Raw genomic sequence first — 18,280 nt, forward strand, 5'->3', positions numbered from 1 at the left:
TTTATTTTTTTATTTTTTTTTATTTTTTAATTTTTTGCTATTGATATCTGTTATTCTTTGATTTATTTCATCCACTTTGCAATTCTTATTAAACTGATTTACAGTTATTACAGTTTTTTTTTTCTCTTCTTCTTCTTCTTCTTCTTCCTATTTTAGTTTGCTTCTTTATGTACAAGACCACATCATTTGCAATAATTTTTTACCATTACTGTTTTGTGTGTTATTTATTTCATATAATAATCGCACTCTCGTCAATAATGATGATGATGATGATGATGATGATGATGATGATGAGGAAGATGATGATGATAATGATGGTGATGATGTTGAACAGCTTTTACTGACTGCTATCATAGTCGCCTTGATTTTTTTTTTGTTGTTGCTGCGATTGTAAAGCGAAAAAAAGAGGAAAAGAATATTGGAAAATTATATTTTAAATATTTTTATTTTTTTCTATTAAAGAGTTTTATTCATTAAAAAAAAAAAAAAACACGAGACGATTTCTTTACATAAGAATGTATGTGAGAGGAAGTATTTAAGTTGCTTTTTAATGGGATTTTCTTTTCTCACTTAAGACTATATGGTAATTTCCTTATTGGGAAACTATTTCATTCATATCATTGAAGGCAATTTCGATTTGTAACTATTTTGTGCAAATGTATAGAGGCAGATTTAAAGTATTTTTCAATAAACATCATATTATTTCATTTGTAGAATACTAGAGTGCTTAATTTTACTTAATATTTTCAAAATTGACGGGTTAGACTCGCTTTTTTTCCCGTTTTTGTGTTCATATTCTACAATTCTCATACGCTTATTTTACAACCTTTTTAGAACTTTTTTCTTTAAAACTACGATGACTGCAAACACAACAATTACTAAACGTTTGTTGAAAGCTAGAAATTTTTTTTCATATACATTTGCCCGTAAGCTTCATGCATTTCTCAACAAATGTAAATTTTCTTTTATTCTCTTAATAGAAATTATACTCTCAAACATAAACAGAGATGCCAAGTTTACACTGTCGTATGATATAAAAGAAAACTATTTAGATGAACGTTTTAAACGCATTTGAATCCCGTTGTATTTGTTGTTGATGTAATAAATTAAATGAGCACAGGCAGTCCCTACACAATTTAGCAGATTGTTCAACGATGTGTTTAGATTTGTCCATTGTTTTAATTACTTCATATTCCCTATACCGTAGGAGAATAAATAGAAAATAAATAAGAATTACTTTTGCATCGATTTCACCGAGATGCCGAAATATATACTCATTTCCGCGAACTAATTATTTCCTTCTAGTTTAACACATATTACATTTAATTCTTACCAGATTTTCAACGCTTTAAGTTCTCTAGTTGAGTATCCAACATGAAACTTGAATTTAGTTTTAAAAACAAACCCTCTTTTCTAATTGCATATGCGTAGAACCAAGCTTATCAGTTATCCAAGTAGATGCCTTCAGACAGTCAAATGTTATTTGGTTAATGTCATAATTGTGTGGAATCTGCAGCTTAACAAAAGCCAAACTTGATCATCAGAATGAAGAGCATTTTACAAATCATAACCATCGTGATTTCAGAAACTATGCCCGACACAAGCTAACCTAATTCTTTTCTCAGTACTATGTAATACCAAAATTGTAATCTGTTCACTACATTGGCTCGCGAATTTGGGATCACGATTAAGACTAAACAAACAAACTACTATTAAATTGAATATTTTTTAATGTGAAATACGCTTCAATTCTAAGACATTGAAATATTAAGCATTTCTATTTGCAATAAAAGCAATCTTTAATTGGCTCGATTAACTTTATCAAAAGCACTATAAGCATTAGAAAAAAATTGTATACAGTTTGGACGCAATCTGTTCGCTATAACGCTCGCATACTTGTGTTGTAAAATGGACGGAACTTATCCATTCGCTTAATATATTTGATTATATTTGTATATTCTTCTTGTTTTTTTTTACTTCATCCGAATTAGCTGGTTTAAATACTTGCCGCGTAGATTTTATAAAAAGTGGTATGAATATGTGGTCGCACCTAGCACCACGTCCTACAAGGTATAGCATTTTGTTGCTATAGTTTAGGGACAAGGAAAAACTATTAGCTCTTTGGTAAATTTGATAAACGACTCATGATTCGATTCGCTTTAAACCGGGTGACGTAATAAAAAAATTTTCAAACCGAACTTCTTCCACTAGATGAAAATTTTGTGATCGCCCAACAAATATGTAGACAAAGAAGGCTAAGACTCCGCCATGCCCAGTACTGAGATATCGGAGACAAGTTTTATCCGTTATCCAAATATTCAAGTCTCTTGATATAATCAATATAAACTATATCGCAGGCCAGGTCGTTTGGTCAAGTGAATATGCCGTACCTTAAGTCGCTTCAACTCAACGAAACGATAATTAAAGGGAACTACAAACAACCGTTGATGCAATTAAGCCGATCGTTAAAGAAGAAATCGAAGCAATATACTAAAGGACATAATAGGATGATCGCCCAGCAAACGTCGAACGTATCCAGAAAATGTTAACAGTACAAAATAAAAATGCATGTCATATCCGAATTCAATTATTTACGCTTCTTTCTTCAATTTTCTGAGCCGATAGAGACACTTTCTTTTGAAATTTCGTACCTCGACAACTCTATTTTCCAAAAGACATTCTCTTTCACTTCAACTCTCTACAATCAGCAGGAAGAAGTAAAATAGTAATACAACCCAACAATACAACTGAATACATGTGCATTTTACATGCATACATGTACATAAAATTATACAAAAACACTATAAATACTGACAAACCGACACTACATAAACGGACTAAAAACCGCACGCATACATATATGTAGAAAGCGATGCAGCAAAAATATGTGAAAAATTTGCAAATAAGACAAAAAAAATAAAAGAAAAAGAATAATAACAACGAACCACACTAAAATATATAAAATAATAGAATTTAGAGAGAGAGAGAGAAAAAGAGAGAGAGAACTGTATAAACTCCACAATTAACCCAAAACATCTTTTCTTTTAAGGGAAATATGCATTTGTCATGTATATAATAAGAGCATTCGAATACCAGATATATATGAAATAGAATTGGAATTTTGCTTAGCATAAATCGTCGTAGTACAGTAAAGTACTCAAAAAAAAAAAAAAAGATTATAGAAATTTCCATTTGTAAAAATCTACGTAATGTTAAAAAAGTACAAGGACTTTTAGCAGATAGCGGACGGAATAACTATTGGGCCATTAGGTGGCAAAAGATGAAGAGAGACGCGGTCAAAATATACTCTCAGTAAAAGTTGAGATTTTTATTTTTTTTTCTTAAATACGTAGTTATGAATGGCAATAGGGGTTGATTTACTATCAAAAGGTAGATCTGAGCTCACATGTCCACGCACATATATGCATATGTATACTCAGATGAAGCACTAGCGCAAACTTATGTTCAAAAAACAAAAAAAAGACAAACAAATCTAAATAGAATACTACGAAGATTTTTATGGAATAAAATTAATGTTAGCGTGCGCTAGAACCAAAAAGAATCTTTTTTGTTTAATTTCTAAGCTTGTCAATAAGCTCTATAAGAATAAGCTCTTTAAGAACTTAGTTTAAATGCTCGTAAAATAATATGATATATAATATATAGATATGATTTTTTAGCGAATCAATAAAAGAAAGTGTTGATAGTTTTTGGGGAATTCTCTAAGCAAAAGTGTTATAGTCCTAAGGAAATTGTCCAGCTCTGCGTTACTTAATATATTGGGAAGAATGGGAAAATATTGTTCTTTCATCTTCCCAGCTTTTATTTGGTTAGGATATTAACGGGGGAAAATGGAATAAAAATTTTACTTTCAGCCGTTGTATGTTTGCATCATTGAACGAAATGGGATAAAATTTACTAAATCGCATGATAAATATTCAAGTCGAAATGCAAAGGCATTTGCACACATTACAAATTTACTGCAAACGCGCATAACTAATTATAATGGCGATGGGTTGGTGTTCGGTGCAACAAATACACGCTGCGTTCATTCTATCTGATCTTGACTTGATTAATGTCAAAATCAACGCCGATAAACGCAAATGCAAAAGCAAAAGAAATCATTCAGAAAGCGAAAATTTGAATCCACAGATAAAATTGCCCACAATCTGCGAAATGTTTTCAAAATTGACAAAAACAAATTACAACCGGTAAAGGCATATGCGCTTATTCGATTACATTATATACACGTTAATTTAAATACGTAGAAGCATCCTAAGCAGAATTCAGACACCGGCGGAAATGCTCGCAAAAATCCGTCTTCTTTTGATGTGCTATCAAATTTACGAAAACTCTCGTATGTATATTGTATTACTCATTATGCTGTAGTGTGTACACAAGTATTATATTTATACACACAAATTTGTAGCAAAATTCGGGCAATCTATCATAACCCTCTCACACCGTATGTACTTTCTTTTGGCAATGATGCAACGTGTAAGAGGAGGGATAAGTGTATTACCTACATCAAGATTTCATTCATTCACAATTGCTAAGCTTAGTCGCTTGCGAAAACAGTTACGTGCAATTAGATCAGCGAAACACACACACAGAGACGATAAACAAACCGAGGTGAAGAGAATGTAATATATGCACCTATTACACAATTTCCACAAAAATGTAAAACATGCAAAACTTCACCAGAGACTCTTGTCTTTAATAATGCATTAAAAACAAGAAATTATCATTTTATTTTTCTATTTTTTGTTTTTTTTTTTTCTTTTTTTTTTTTTTTGAAGCTCGCCTATACCACTACCACATATCAATTACATATTTTTCATATGTAATTTTACGTTTTATTTATTAAAATTTTCTTTTGACGCACATTAAATGAATCAATAATAATAACAATACGTCAACGTCGATATTATGTAGTAGAAGAACACTAAGCGCTACGTGTTTACATAAAATATATAGGCAACATTAAACAAACTTCTGGCGTAAAGTTTGATTGGCCATAGTAGTAGTAAAAAGAGAACAAAAATAAAGCACTCGGCACAAAAAAAAGAAAAGCGGCGTTCATTCCGTGTGTATTTCCGTATTTACATTATATTTTTGCCTTTTTTCCTTCTACACTATTCTTCTCTCTTCATTTCTTACTTTTGATTAGCTTACGTGCTTCATGTGTGTTTTTTTAGCGCATCTACAAATAGGAAAAACGCGCTTAATACATTAGAATATTTCTTGTTTTTCGATAGTTTTTCGAGTTTTAACTCAATCTTGGAAAAATACCGCCAATAAGATATAATTCCAATAAGTTGAAACAATAGATTTATGTAAAGACTACCCACACATCCGCCTATATTATAACCTAATTATTTTACTTTTCAATCGATTTAGACCATCAAACAAAACAATGCATCTACGCAGTTCAAATGCAAAGATACTCTTTAGATTATCTTAAAATTTATTTATAGTATCTATTGCATAATTGGCATCGGAATATTTCGTGGATATTGTTGAAGATATTATTGTCCCTCATTACATTCAATAAGTTTCAATGAGATAAATGAATAGGGATTATTTTCAGTTCAAAATCAGCCAAGAAGACATTAGACTGCACCAAAACTACATAAAAAAAATGTTCGCACGAATTATCGATTAGGCCTATGTTTAGTTTTTAGAGAGAATGTTACAATAATGTACTTCTTTTTTTTTTTTTAATAGTAAAAATCCAAAACGCAGCAGAGTCTAGTCAAAATTAAAGCATTTTAAATACTGCAGCAGTATCATGCGTATGGATTGCATGCAAAACTATAAATGCAGAATTTCGGCAACACTATATACCACATGCCCATGACAGCAAATAAAGCAAAATAATTCCAGATTTAAATAGAAAAATTAATTCATTTTTATTAAATATAATCATTTTATTTTCATTTAACGAGCTTTTATTAATTTGTAATTTGTTACGATCATCGGTATATTAGAAAAACTATTTTCATTTAACACGAGAAATATTTGTTGTAATTTTGCTATAAGATACCGCTTCATTATTGTGTTATTGCTTTTATGTATTTGTGTGCCGTTAATTATGTGTATTCTTATTTGCTTTGCAATAATATCCATTTGTGTTGTTGCTGTTCTTCTGCTTCATTTCTTTTTGTACGGTTTTATTCCAATAAAAGAAGAAATGCATTTTTACAACTTTACAAGTAGATATATGTTTATGTATTTATTATGATGTGTAACTTTTCATTCTTTTCGCCTTTATTGAAGAAGTGAAGCGTATTTTTAATAAATTTGTTGTTTTTATTAGCTTTGTTATTTTTTTTAAGAAACACAATCCAATATTACTGTAGCAAACGGTAAAAGCTCTATGGTTTCAGCGTACAATTTACCTCGATATTAAAATACAGGCAACATATAACTTTTAATTAATTTATTTTGCTAGTACTATTTTTCTAAATAACTTTTCTACTCTTTCAAGGACTAAAAAGAATTCGCCCGCCGCACAACGCTAACATCGAAATCAGACAAAAGTTCATGATAAACTAGTGCTGCCAGCATTTTTGATTTTTTTCCGTCTTGCGTTTTAACGCAAGATTACCGCCAGCCATTATAAACTTAATATGTGCTAAACAAAAAAATTGATAAAATTCTTCCATGGCTCTACTAGGTAAACAGACTGAATGTAAAAAAGCTTTTTACGTGTTTATTCGTTTTTTTAATGCTACACAAGTTGATAAGTATACAAATAAAATGACACTTAAAAACTCACCTCTGTGCTATTTAATAACGAGAAGGATCTACGTAATAAAGTTTTGCATGATTGGTAACCCTAGCAAAGTAACAAAACAAAATTAAAAAGAAGAAAAAGAATTTTTGCTGTATTTCTTATAAATTAACTTTAAAAAAAAAAAATTCTCATTTCTCTTTAATAAATAAGGAAACATTACTGTTTACATAAGTAATCATATACTTTAATTTAGTTTACTTGAAAAAGTGCCTATTTAGGGCAAAGTGCCAATATAATCGTTTAACAAAAAAATCTTAATTTCAATAAATACAAATGAGAAACAAAAATACGAGACATTTAAATACACTTTAAAAATTTTTCCAATAGTAATGCAAAAATATATAAGAAAGTGTTTTAAAATCTCATCAAAAGAAATCAAAGTGCTGCGTAGCAAAAGCATATAAATAAGAGATCGTCTGATATACTTATAAATGTTAAGTGGGTGCGGTTTGTACTACAATAATTATGGAGAATCTAGATGTCAATTTTGGTCCGCAGCACAATAATCGACATCAAGTATTACAAAAATATAGTACATCGTTAAAGTTATTACGAAATTACGCAGAGAAAAAATATCAACTGCGTCCGTTTGTCTTCGACAATTATGTGCTCTTCCAATTTTTTCAACAACGAAGTAATGATGAATCACACGATTCAAGTGGCAGTAATGCTGCAACGCAAGAAGAGGGCTGGGCGGCCTTTCTTAAAATGGAGCTGTTAAATCATATTTTGGATCGTCGAAGACAGATTATGTATTGGTTATTTTATCTATTGTTGGCTTTATTATGCGTATTAGTTTATCGATACGAATCTTCGACATCAGTAGCCGAACGTAGCGTAAAATCAATGGTGTATCCCGGTATGCGCATGTGGCGTCGTATGACCTTGCCCTTAATTGAACGTTTTCCACGTTTAACCGAATTGTATGATGAGTCTTGTCTGATGGGCAATCCTTTCTTTCAAATGGACGATTTAAGTTGTTCTCCGTGTGCGCATGTCGAAGCGGTATTAGATTTAGGTAATACTATGCAAAAGCAAGCACTTGAGAGTAATAATAATTTGGGTATACAAAAAATGCCCACATTGGAGTATGTGCCTTTCATATTTAAGGTATTTTCTAGCTGGAAATGAATTGAATTAATTTTTTTTAAAACTTATATACACATCTTGTTTATATACTTTCAGATTGATCAGAAACCCATGAAATTACAACAGTTTTACAATATTTATTCGAGCAATTATGAAATCTTCCAGCGTGATGCTTATCGCGTACAATCTACGAAACGGGAAGTCACCAATCTGGATGAACTTTTCATTGAACTCAATCGTACACAACAAACTCAAAGTCACAATTTATGGCGTTGTAATCGCATGCTGCCAGCACGTTTGCTTAGACAACTAATTGCCCGACCTTCAACTTTGCCTAATAGTTTAGCTCTGGAACGTTTTATGGCTATTGACACGCCGCAAGCTCCCTCATATACTCTACCTGATACCGAATGTCCGCATGCTTATGTACAACAGGCTTTGGGTAATCGTTTCATAATATTAAGGCCTACAAGTGAATGCCGTCATCGCTGCCGTACTTTGTCAATGCGCCTGCCACAATCCTTTGTCTGTACGTTCATAAACATATGAAGAAAAAAAAAACTGTTTTCTAAATTCTGTTAATTTATTTTTGCAGTAAGCTATAATTGGTGGTATTGGAAACCGATCTCTGCCCCAGATCCTGTCTCTGACACCTTATCTATTAGTCTCATAGGCTCTTATTGTTAGGTTGCCTCTCAACATATCCTTTATTTTCTATTCTTAAAGTAAAATTTTAAATATTTTATTTTCTTTTTCCTTATTTTAAATCTTACTGTGAAAACCTGTCGTTGTATTATCTAAGAGTCACAATAACACAAACGTGTTTATATATTAAATATGAAAAGATAAAAAAAAAAAGAAAAAACAAAACAAAACAAAATGCAAATGAAAAAGAGAAAATTAATTTAACGTTAACAGCAGTTATGTATGTTGAAAGAAATCGCTCGGATTTTATTAAAGCATTTACTGCAATTATGTATGTATGTATGTATGTATGTATTTTTCAACCACCAAGGATTTTTACATAAATTAAGATGACTTATTTGTTATCCTTTGCTTAGGGTTTATATTTTTAAGAGAAAGTCTGTATTTACAAAAAATGCAGAAAGAAAGAAAGTCTGATTTATAAGCAAGAGAGAGAGAGAGAGAGAGAGAGAGAGAGAAAGGGAGATGTTTAACAAGAAAACTTTTTTGTGCAACATTTAGTAATTTTCGTATATAATATTTTCCCTGATTTCATTCAAAATGTAACGGTATTATAATTCCAATATAAATATTTTTAAGTATACGAAACTCAAAATGAAAAATAAAATTATATATTTAGAAATAAAAGGAAAAGCATTTCTAAATCAAGTCGCGCTGCAGTTTTAAATTTAATAGTAAACAGTAAAGTTGTATTTGGTTTTTTTTTTTGTTATGTGCACAAACTCCACTAGCGTGAATAGTAAAGCCCTCATTAATTATGTTCCGTTGCCTCTTTGTTGCTTGAAATAGCGATTATGATTCAAAACTTTTCCTTTGGCAGAACCGAATCCATCCTCGATATTTTTATTATACAACTTTTCAGATCTATGGCTTCGCCGAATTCGTTAAAGGATAATCTTACATTGCGAGTATGAACTAACGGATTATATATCATTAATTTATTTATACAAGAATAATTTTCCGTCTTACCTGTCATCGAATCGAGCAAACTTGCTAAATCCAATCACGACCCATCCAGAAGACGCCTTTAATAGATCCCAACGTAACAATTCTTAGAAGTTTATTAGCAAATATAACGTCAAACTTCCATAGCGTTAACCTTATTTAATATTCCCTTATTCTCGTTGCTTTAAGCTAAAACGCCTTCGCTCCATTTAGATAGCATTCCTTTTTTAGCTCATATCTACCGCGATTCAATAAAGAATTAATAAAGTGTTCAAGAATAAAAGGAACAGACTAATTCAAGAAATAGACAAAACGTAACTCTGTTTATGATTATTTCGACTATCCTGTCCTTTTCTAGACATAGATTTGACGGCTTCAATCGTTAGATTTATACTTCACATCTTTCTAAGATAAAATTTTCATTCTCAATTAGTGCAAAGCTCTTTTACATATTTGGAAATTCGGAAAGGATTTCCAACGTCGTTATGGCTTGCGAACAGATATGGAATTTTTATCTTTCTGCAAAGTTCCAAGATAAGACAATTTTACTGTGGCAGCCTACACGCATGAATTTAAAGACACAATACGATTCTAAATTCGGTCATTTCATAAAATGAGATGCTGCAATTTTTAAGTTTATCATAAGCGTTTTCACAAATTCGGTCGTGACTCTGATTCTCGTTTGCCTTTGGACAAAGTCCGGCTAAATTTTTCAGGGAATGTATTACCCTCCCACATTTGTTTAGAAGATATTAATTTCCCAGATAAACCTAAGATTTTCTTGAAAGCCGCAATTTAATTTTATTAAATAACGATGATCTTACTCAGTTTTGTTCCGTCTTTTCTTGCACAGCTCTTTCGATCTGCACATCTTATCTTAGTTCTTTGAGTACCTGGAGTACCCTTAATTGTACCTCAGATAGTTCTCATTGTTTAACCACTCGCATATCCGTGTTTCAAAATATATTAAATCCTCTTTGCTTAACAGTACTATCAGATACATTTTGAATTCAAGCCGATGACCTTTCGCGTTGTTTCTTTGATAGATTCTCAAAGTCTTTCACTAATGCTTTGAGCAGAGAGGCTTCTAAAAAATCATACCCTCCTAATCCTCGATGAAGTACCGCATGCAAACTTAGCCTCACTGTAAATAAATGTAAAAGATCTTCTTCTACAATAAATTTCAAATTTTTGGACGATGTTCGAAAGGAATACACATGTACACTCAGACTGTAAAAACGTAAAAGCTAGAAACAATTTTGTGAAAGCGACATGTCAATTTCAGATCTTTGGCGTACCGTGAGAATTTTCAGAGGTATTGCTTTCTCTCATTATCCTATACACAGCTCTTTCACGAGTTTGGCTGCAAGCTCACTAGACCTTCGGGTTCAATAATATACTCTATATCGCTTGGTGAGGGGCGTGATTATTTTTACTTAAATGACATATCTCTCTGAACTCGATAAAGCCGTTAGTCAGTCAAAACATGCAATCTCTAGATGTTGAACATCGAAAACGGATAAATTCTACTAAAGGCATTGAACAACATTCGAATTACCGTTTATATAATCTCTTGCTGGTACGACTTTCATATTTTCACTTTACGAAAAAACAATAGCTCGCCAATTAATCTTAATTCCTGCTGATATATTTTTGAGAAAGTATTCTATTTTGAGAAAGTATTATATACGCGTTTAGAATGATATCTCGAATCTAAGTGTATCCTCGGCAACTTTCACTTTGGTTTTGGAAGTTACACATCTGCCCAAGACAACATTGTCACTTTGTGATCACCGATCAACCGTCAAGCGGTTGCTAAGAACCACATTCTCATGGCCTGCTTTTTGGACATAACTTCAGTGTTTGATTCTGTCAACATTAACATATTAAATTCTATTCTACTCTCTTTGAATCTCCCTCTCAAATTCTTTAATTTACTATATGACCTATAAGAACTTGTTAATTAATAACGGTGTTGCTGTACGAAGGAGATCTTTCACAGGTGTTCCTTAGGGATCTGTAATATGTATATTAAGAAAATTTTCAGGTTCCTTTCCGAGAACATCTCAATTTTGGGCTATACTGACGATCTTGTCATTTTTAGTCCCAAATTTGCGAAGGCGTACTTTGCAATCTGCCCTGGGCACTATTTCCTCTCGTCGTGAGCCACTCCAAACTCACACTTTCAGTTAATGATTCAAAAAATTGAGAGACCCTATGATTACTCCCCTTCTCATATATGGTTCTTCTATTTCTTTTGCTAGAAGGTTCGATTTCTCGAAACTTTCTCTTGCTGTTCACATTGGCAAAATTGCCAAACAATGTTTTCAACGCATTAACGTACTGCAGTCGATTTTTGGTATTTCTTGGTGCTCCGACCCTTTTTATATAAGCAAACTGCAAATTAAAGTGCGTTTGTTCGCTCTTATTGCACATTTCGAATAAGGACCATCTGAAAATATGCAGAATTCAATGGAAATGCCTTCGTCTCGCTCTTGGTGGCATGAAATCTACCCACACACTAAGCCTAGAACAGATCGCGAATGTTATGCCTTGACAAGAAAGATTTCGTTTACAAGCTAATTTTTCATCTAATAAAATTCTATCTTTTGATCATCTGACCGTACCTTTCACTTAGAACCTTCCGCCACTCAATTCCTCTCCTTTCTTGTTTAAAATTTTTGCTGACAAAATCAATAATTTCAAGAATCTAAGAATTGATGTACATAGCTTATTCAAGATTCCTATGGTTTCTCAATATTTTCAGCCAGTAATTAAGTTCTTATCGGTGAGGAAATCCACAATTACTCCGGCAGAAATGCGTCAACGCTACTCGAAGTTGGTCAATAACAAATGGATGCATTTTTCACTCATTTTTACTGATGGATGGAAGACTGATGTTGTGAACAGCGGCTTTTGATTTTCAGATATTAATGTAGAAGCTTACTTCTCAAATCCCCCAAGTAGCACTATACTTTCGGTTGAATGTCTTTCGATCCTGAGAGGCGTCCGCTGAGCGAGTAAATTTGTCTGTAAAAACTCACCCTTACAGATTAGAAATATAATATAATACATTTTGTTTTCATTTTCTCTGGGTGCCCAGACACATGCGCATTCTTGGCAACACCACTGCAGATAAAATTGCACCCTCCAGGCCATCCCATTTTAATGATCATTTGAGGGCAATCGACAAAAAATATTTAATTTCTTTTTGGCAATCGCGATGGAATAATTCACCTTATGGTCGTCATTTATAGTTTTTATTTTCACAAATAAATAAAGTTCTTCGGTTGATCAACTGTGGACTCAGACGTGACATTATTTGCTTTATTAACAGGCTGATGTTTAATCACACGAGATGTAATGATTTAAAATTAACATAGTGAATAGCCCTTTATGTGTATGTGTAATCTTACAATCTCCTGATCATATTCTATTTGTCCGTTCGAATGTTACCACTTCTATTCGCCATTTCGCAAGTTAAATATATGTGGTGTTCGTGACCACAGCCTTCTTGAAATTTTGCGTTCTCACAATTTAAAAGCTTTCTCCGCGATCTTTTGTTGTTTTAAATCATGTCATCAAGATATATAAGCATTTACAGTCAATTTAAGAACCCACACTCCTTCACATATTTTTAGCTTCGCACTTTCATATGACACTTTATACTCATGTACTGTATTACTTCTTACACTCGGTGTTTTCTATCTCATATGGTTATTTTAAAAAAAATTTTAAAAAATAATGTGTTAAAAAATAACGTGGCGCAAAATCAAAAAGCCATTAATCAAATATATTTTCAGTTATGAAATATAAAGAAATAATAAGATAAAAAAATAATAACAATTATATAACTTTATTTTTTTTTATTAACTTTACTTAAGTTCAAACAAAGAAGCCTGTGTTCATAATGGGCTTTTTCTGCACAAGTCATCGAATTTTCAGTTGTTGATTTGCTGAGTAGAAAAAGAAGATATTATTTACTCGTTGGCACCCCTAATAATTCTATTACAACAAAAAGCACGCGATGAAATTATATTAGTAAATGCAACGCTAAGCCATCATCAATATATATGCTCTTTAATATAAATAGAAGCTTAGGCGAAGCATTTATTGAATGAAGATATATCGGGTCGGGTAAAGGACAGTGTAAACAGCGTATTTCATATCTACTCTCCTCCTGTCCTTATATACTTTTAAAGCAAACAAAAATATATTTATGTTGACAAATTCATGGGCTCCGTGTATTGTCATTTGAAAGCAAACATATCAAAATTAATTACGCAGTATAAAATCGAAGTTGACAGCACTATTGTTTACAAATTTCGCAGCAGAGGTTGGTAAGAGACTGGAGACTTAAAAAAGAAACGAAAATTTCTTACTTTTTAGGAAGTGCGTAAAGAATATTTTAAATAAAGATATTTAGACTCACTTAACAGTAATAAGTGTTTTTTTGATAGGTAGCAAGCAAACATTAAAATATAAAAAAAAACTGTTATATAATCACAACCTCCCACTTATGCGTGCAAAAAATTAATAGTTATGAGGATTTATAGTTCAACTTTGAAACGTCTTTTAGATTACTGGCCGGGTAAAAAGCGATTCGGTCTATACAGATTCCTTCCGCTATTCTTTTGTTTAGGCGCAGCGTTAGAGTTTTCCATGATTAACTGGACTGTCGGCGAAACAAATTTTTGTAAGTTCAACTCAAAATACTTAAACTACACTCACTAATTTATCTATTCATTGTTCGTTTATAGATCGCACTTATAAGAAACGTCAAGCGAAGAATTACATCGAAGAACAATCAGCAAACTTAAATACTGAAAGCAAATAAGCTTTGAAGCTAGTTAAATATGCCGGCTGGGGTATCGTGGGGTCAATATTTGAAATTTATATCCTGTGCGTTATGCACAATGTTGGCCGGCGCTCAAATAGTGCATATGTATTATAAGCCATTAGAAGATTTGGATAAATACATTGAAAAAGAAATGAAGGACGCCCAGGTTAGAAAGTCTTTTAATAAAGATAAGATTGTCAGCTAATATTGTTTTTAAGAAGTAATTTATAGTTTAGAAATGCTGTATTAAATAAATTGTTTAAATTTTTTCCTCTAATTAAGCTAATCTTATTTTCTAAGTTACACTTCTCACTTAAGATTAAGTACAGTGTCTTGATAGTTTCAGGTCAAACTACCTTTTAAAATTGAAGCACTAGAGGCGGATGGGGAAGATTGATGTGCCAGATTACTTAGAAAGCTACGGTTTAGGTTGCTAGTATACAAATTTTCTGTGCCACTGATTTTCTCATGCGTTTTACGATGATTTTTTAAGCAAGTTTGTTGTCGAAACGCTTGGCCACATATATTGCACACATACGGTTTCTCTCCGGTATGTATATACTCGTGATGGCGTAATGTTTTCCGAGTAGCGAAACACTCTGAGCAATATTGGCATTCGAAAGGCTTCAGTTTCATATGAACTGCCTTTACATGGGATTCCAATTCGAATTTGCGTATAAATTTTTTACCACACATTTCGCAGGGCATTTTCTCTGTATCGTCGGAATGGACAAGCATGTGTTGAACCAGCATAAATTTTTTGGCCATACGCCGTCCGCATACTTTGCACTCATAGTTCATGTCGGTTGAGTGCAACTGCAGTTTATGATATTTTAATGTATAACGGGAATGGAATAGTTTCTGGCATACATCACACTCAAAACGTTCCTTAATTTGAGCTTTAGCGGCCAATTGTTCTTCGGTGGGATGACGGGTTTTCATGTGGTATTTCAAATTGGCGGATTGATTGAATGTTGCACCACAGTGTTCGCACACATAAAGGTTTTCAGGCGGCGTATCGCTATGTTTTAAACGTTTGTGTCGCTGCAAGGTTATATATGCGGTATATACTCGATCGCAATCAGGATAATCGCATCTAAAGGCGCGACTTTCGTTTTCATGGTATTCCTTAATATGAGTATAAAGACCACCCGCAAATGTGTAAGCTTTATCGCAGCGATCACATTTAAATGGTTGCTTCTGTCCCTCGTGTATCTTACGAACATGAGCATCCAACGTGATTTTGTGAGCGAAACTATGATTACACTGTTGACATTTGTAAATATTCTTTAAACCCTTAACACGTCTAGGCGGTCGCTTAACAGCGTTATTTTGAGATCTTCGTAGTTCTTCCATTTCCCTTTTTGTTCTTCGTTTTCGTCGCGTTTTCTTTGGTACGTTTTCGGATTCAAAATCGGAATCTTTGCCGAAATCTTCTTCAGTTTTTATATCGTCTTTTTCTATCTCTGCTTCGATCAACTCCTCTTCAGCTTTATCGCTTTGTGCAATTGGCTTCGTTAGGACTTCGTCGCCATCAGAGAAACTAATACTCTTTTGAAGCCAATCAAATTCTTCACTGTTCTCGGATTCAATTATAGGCTTCTTTGATTCCAATTTCTTTTTCTTCGCTTTACTTCTGGTTTGTCGCTGCTCTATGGAGTTCTGTTCAAAGGGATCGGGATCTACTGGAGCGCTTATATTGTTTTTCTCCAAGGTCTCTGAGTTTAATAATATGGATTCAGTTTCCATTAAACCGTCCTTTAATAGCACATTGTATATTATTAATATTCGAAAGTGGCTAAAAAATCCTAAAAACTTACCAATAAATTGTACATTTCATTAGGCCTTTCATTTGAATCTACGATAAATGTATTGCTTTTATTATTGCAATCATTTTCTCTTTTAATTACCATACTATTGCATTCTGTTCTGCTGCCACCTCTTTTGAACAAAAGATGCAGCCTCTCTGCGCTCTTGACCGCTTTCAAACAAAACCTTTCAAAGCTTTGCAATTTATCAAAACAATCAAAGCACATTTTTTGAGGATATTCCAAGTCAAGGCACGGGTATTCAATTCCTTTCATATTGAGCAATTTAGTTATAAACATTTGTAGATCGCGATTTGTATTCATGTCAATGAAAATTTGTTTATTTTTCAGCATAATCTCGTCATCTACTCTAATTGTACTGTCGCTATTCTTGCAAGCAATTAGAAAACGCAAACAAATACGGCAATGGTCTTTAGCACTTTCTTTGGTCAAACTCTTGGTGGCCATAGCAATTATCCATTCAAATGTTTATCGATTAGGGGTTCCTTTTGTTTACAAACTGTTTCAATTTTCTTACTAATTAACCAAATAATAAACTTACTTTCCAGTGTTGCCATAGCACTAACATCATATTTAAAATAAAATGAAAAAAACGGATAAAGGATTTTAGTATAAACGGTTTTGAGAATACGAAAGGAAAGATAAAGAATACGTGTCGAATATTCATATGTCATATTTTACTATTATTACCGATCCTAGCACAACAAGCACAATTAAAAAAATAGGGAATATATGCCTATGCTTGAATTTCTATAATGAGGGATAGTCGAAATATGGGGTCCTTTTCATTAACAATTAAGCTGAATGTTAGATATATTCAGCTATTAGTGAATAGCATATCTATAAAACAATATTCGGTTTATGCGCAAGTTAAAATATAAATTTAAACGTAGAATTTCTCCCCATTAATCATCAACTGGAATATAGCTTAACACCAAGCTCAATCTCATTAATCTAACGCTAAGAATTTGCTAGAAAATGTTAGCGATAACCATACAGTTATTTAAAGAAGTGTTTGACAGCGAACTTTAAGTTCAAATTAGCGTATTGAGAATGGCCCTTAGCAATTCTGCTTTGAATTTTCACATTCGTGGAGTAGATTCAAAAACAAACCAACTCATATTTTATGGAAATTTATAATTTAATTCTCTTATTCTTCCAAACAGATTATTTTATATCTATCGTCGTAAGCTAAGTATTTGCTTCCATCGCTTAACTGTATCCAACAGACTTTATAAAATTGATGTAGTTTCACTCGATTTGAATAGCTTGGTTAATTAACTTTGTAAACTTTGTAAAGTTTGTAAAATGAAAATTTGAACTGTACGCTTTGCCGTACTTTACAGATGTTTGTAAGCGCAGATATATCACAATTATATTGCTTTTGGTGCTTTCACTAACAGAGTCAGCAATACGAAACTTAAAAGCGCACACGGTTGTAGCGGCGATGAGATTTTGCAACCGGATTAAACTATCGGCGATATGGTAAATGTCAAGCATTTGGAATTAAAATTACCAGCAGCTGAGATCTGCAAAATCTTTCTAAAACTTTTTAAATACTCCTTGTTTTGATACAATTGTCGCCCTTATGATAAACTGCTAAGGTTTACTTACTTGGAAATTTTATGTAAATAATGATGTTATTGGCTTTTTTATAGAAAAGTGAACTAGTTAATGGAAAAAATTGCTTATTATTTATGAGATTATTACATGGTAGGATTTATACGTTCTTGTACTTCTTTTTTAGATTTTGGTGTTACGTTCGCAATGGGTGAAGATTCTTTCATGTTGCTTTCATCAATGTTCTTATTTTTAATAGGCGTTCTTTCTGCTTTCACAACATCGTACTCCTTAAGTTCACCCAATTTTAGTGGTATACTTTGCAGTTCTCTTTTGCGCATTTCTAAAGAAATATTGAAGACAATGTTTCGATTATATTTACCCAAAAATTTAAAGGAATTACTTACCAATATCTTTTGACAATTGTAATAAACGAATTTAAATTACAATCAGCTGCCTGTGGAAATTATGGACTTTAATATCTGTTAGGATTGCCATGAGTACACAAATGTA

At 32.5% G+C, this 18,280-nt stretch overlaps 5 protein-coding genes across 7 annotated transcripts; 3 read left to right on the top strand and 2 right to left on the bottom strand.

Annotated features, from left to right (window-relative positions):
- Positions 1–6,872: 6,872 nt before the first annotated feature.
- On the top strand, positions 6,873–9,022 carry LOC119637482. The gene is made up of 3 exons (XM_038033507.1): positions 6,873–7,909; positions 7,985–8,417; positions 8,484–9,022. Exons 1-3 carry the CDS (start codon positions 7,265–7,267, stop codon positions 8,573–8,575), a joined length of 1,170 nt encoding a protein of 389 aa, XP_037889435.1. The 5' UTR covers positions 6,873–7,264; the 3' UTR covers positions 8,576–9,022.
- Positions 9,023–13,653: 4,631 nt separating this feature from the next.
- On the top strand, positions 13,654–14,471 carry LOC119637473 (small integral membrane protein 4). 2 transcript variants are annotated; one of them, XM_038033496.1, is made up of 3 exons: positions 13,654–13,874; positions 14,118–14,234; positions 14,299–14,471. In XM_038033496.1, the coding sequence occupies exons 1-3, from the start codon at positions 13,772–13,774 to the stop codon at positions 14,373–14,375; spliced, it is 297 nt and encodes a 98-aa protein (XP_037889424.1). In that variant the 5' UTR covers positions 13,654–13,771; the 3' UTR covers positions 14,376–14,471. The 2 variants fall into 2 exon arrangements, with proteins under 2 accessions (XP_037889424.1, XP_037889425.1); XM_038033497.1 differs by having other exon boundaries at positions 13,656–13,930; positions 13,999–14,234.
- On the top strand, positions 14,371–14,671 carry LOC119637475 (protein brawnin). The gene has a single exon (XM_038033500.1). The coding sequence runs from the start codon at positions 14,395–14,397 to the stop codon at positions 14,581–14,583; it is 189 nt and encodes a 62-aa protein (XP_037889428.1). The 5' UTR covers positions 14,371–14,394; the 3' UTR covers positions 14,584–14,671.
- Positions 14,642–16,711, bottom strand: LOC119637469 (zinc finger protein 62 homolog). The gene is made up of 2 exons (XM_038033489.1): positions 16,199–16,711; positions 14,642–16,136 (listed from the first exon to the last, which is right to left on the bottom strand). Exons 1-2 carry the CDS (start codon positions 16,652–16,654, stop codon positions 14,721–14,723), a joined length of 1,872 nt encoding a protein of 623 aa, XP_037889417.1. The 5' UTR covers positions 16,655–16,711; the 3' UTR covers positions 14,642–14,720.
- A 645-nt stretch (positions 16,712–17,356) lies between these two features.
- Positions 17,357–18,277, bottom strand: LOC119637474. Of its 2 annotated transcripts, XM_038033498.1 has the most exons (3): positions 18,175–18,277; positions 17,918–18,110; positions 17,357–17,854 (listed from the first exon to the last, which is right to left on the bottom strand). In XM_038033498.1, the coding sequence occupies exons 2-3, from the start codon at positions 18,106–18,108 to the stop codon at positions 17,848–17,850; spliced, it is 198 nt and encodes a 65-aa protein (XP_037889426.1). In that variant the 5' UTR covers positions 18,109–18,110; positions 18,175–18,277; the 3' UTR covers positions 17,357–17,847. The 2 variants fall into 2 exon arrangements, with proteins under 2 accessions (XP_037889426.1, XP_037889427.1); XM_038033499.1 differs by having other exon boundaries at positions 17,918–18,277.
- Between the last annotated feature and the right edge of the window lie 3 nt (positions 18,278–18,280).

This window comes from Glossina fuscipes, unplaced genomic scaffold, assembly GCF_014805625.2.
Source record: "Glossina fuscipes isolate IAEA_lab_2018 unplaced genomic scaffold, Yale_Gfus_2 59, whole genome shotgun sequence".
Taxonomy (NCBI): Eukaryota; Metazoa; Arthropoda; class Insecta; order Diptera; family Glossinidae; genus Glossina; species Glossina fuscipes.

Excerpts from the sequence above, each read along its gene's own strand:
- LOC119637482 (XM_038033507.1), top strand. The coding sequence starts at position 7,265 with ATGGAGAATCTAGATGTCAATTTTGGTCCGCAGCACAATAATCGACAT. Across the intron at positions 7,910-7,984 it reads ATGTGCCTTTCATATTTAAG|ATTGATCAGAAACCCATGAA; the intron begins GTATTTTCTAGC and ends ATATACTTTCAG. Across the intron at positions 8,418-8,483 it reads CCTGCCACAATCCTTTGTCT|TAAGCTATAATTGGTGGTAT; the intron begins GTACGTTCATAA and ends TTATTTTTGCAG.
- LOC119637473 (XM_038033496.1), top strand. The coding sequence starts at position 13,772 with ATGGGCTCCGTGTATTGTCATTTGAAAGCAAACATATCAAAATTAATT. Across the intron at positions 13,875-14,117 it reads TTACAAATTTCGCAGCAGAG|ATTACTGGCCGGGTAAAAAG; the intron begins GTTGGTAAGAGA and ends AACGTCTTTTAG. Across the intron at positions 14,235-14,298 it reads TGTCGGCGAAACAAATTTTT|ATCGCACTTATAAGAAACGT; the intron begins GTAAGTTCAACT and ends GTTCGTTTATAG.
- LOC119637475 (XM_038033500.1), top strand. The coding sequence starts at position 14,395 with ATGCCGGCTGGGGTATCGTGGGGTCAATATTTGAAATTTATATCCTGT.
- LOC119637469 (XM_038033489.1), bottom strand. The coding sequence starts at position 16,654 with ATGGCCACCAAGAGTTTGACCAAAGAAAGTGCTAAAGACCATTGCCGT. Across the intron at positions 16,137-16,198 it reads ATGAAATGTACAATTTATTG|GACGGTTTAATGGAAACTGA; the intron begins GTAAGTTTTTAG and ends GTGCTATTAAAG.
- LOC119637474 (XM_038033498.1), bottom strand. The coding sequence starts at position 18,108 with ATGCGCAAAAGAGAACTGCAAAGTATACCACTAAAATTGGGTGAACTT.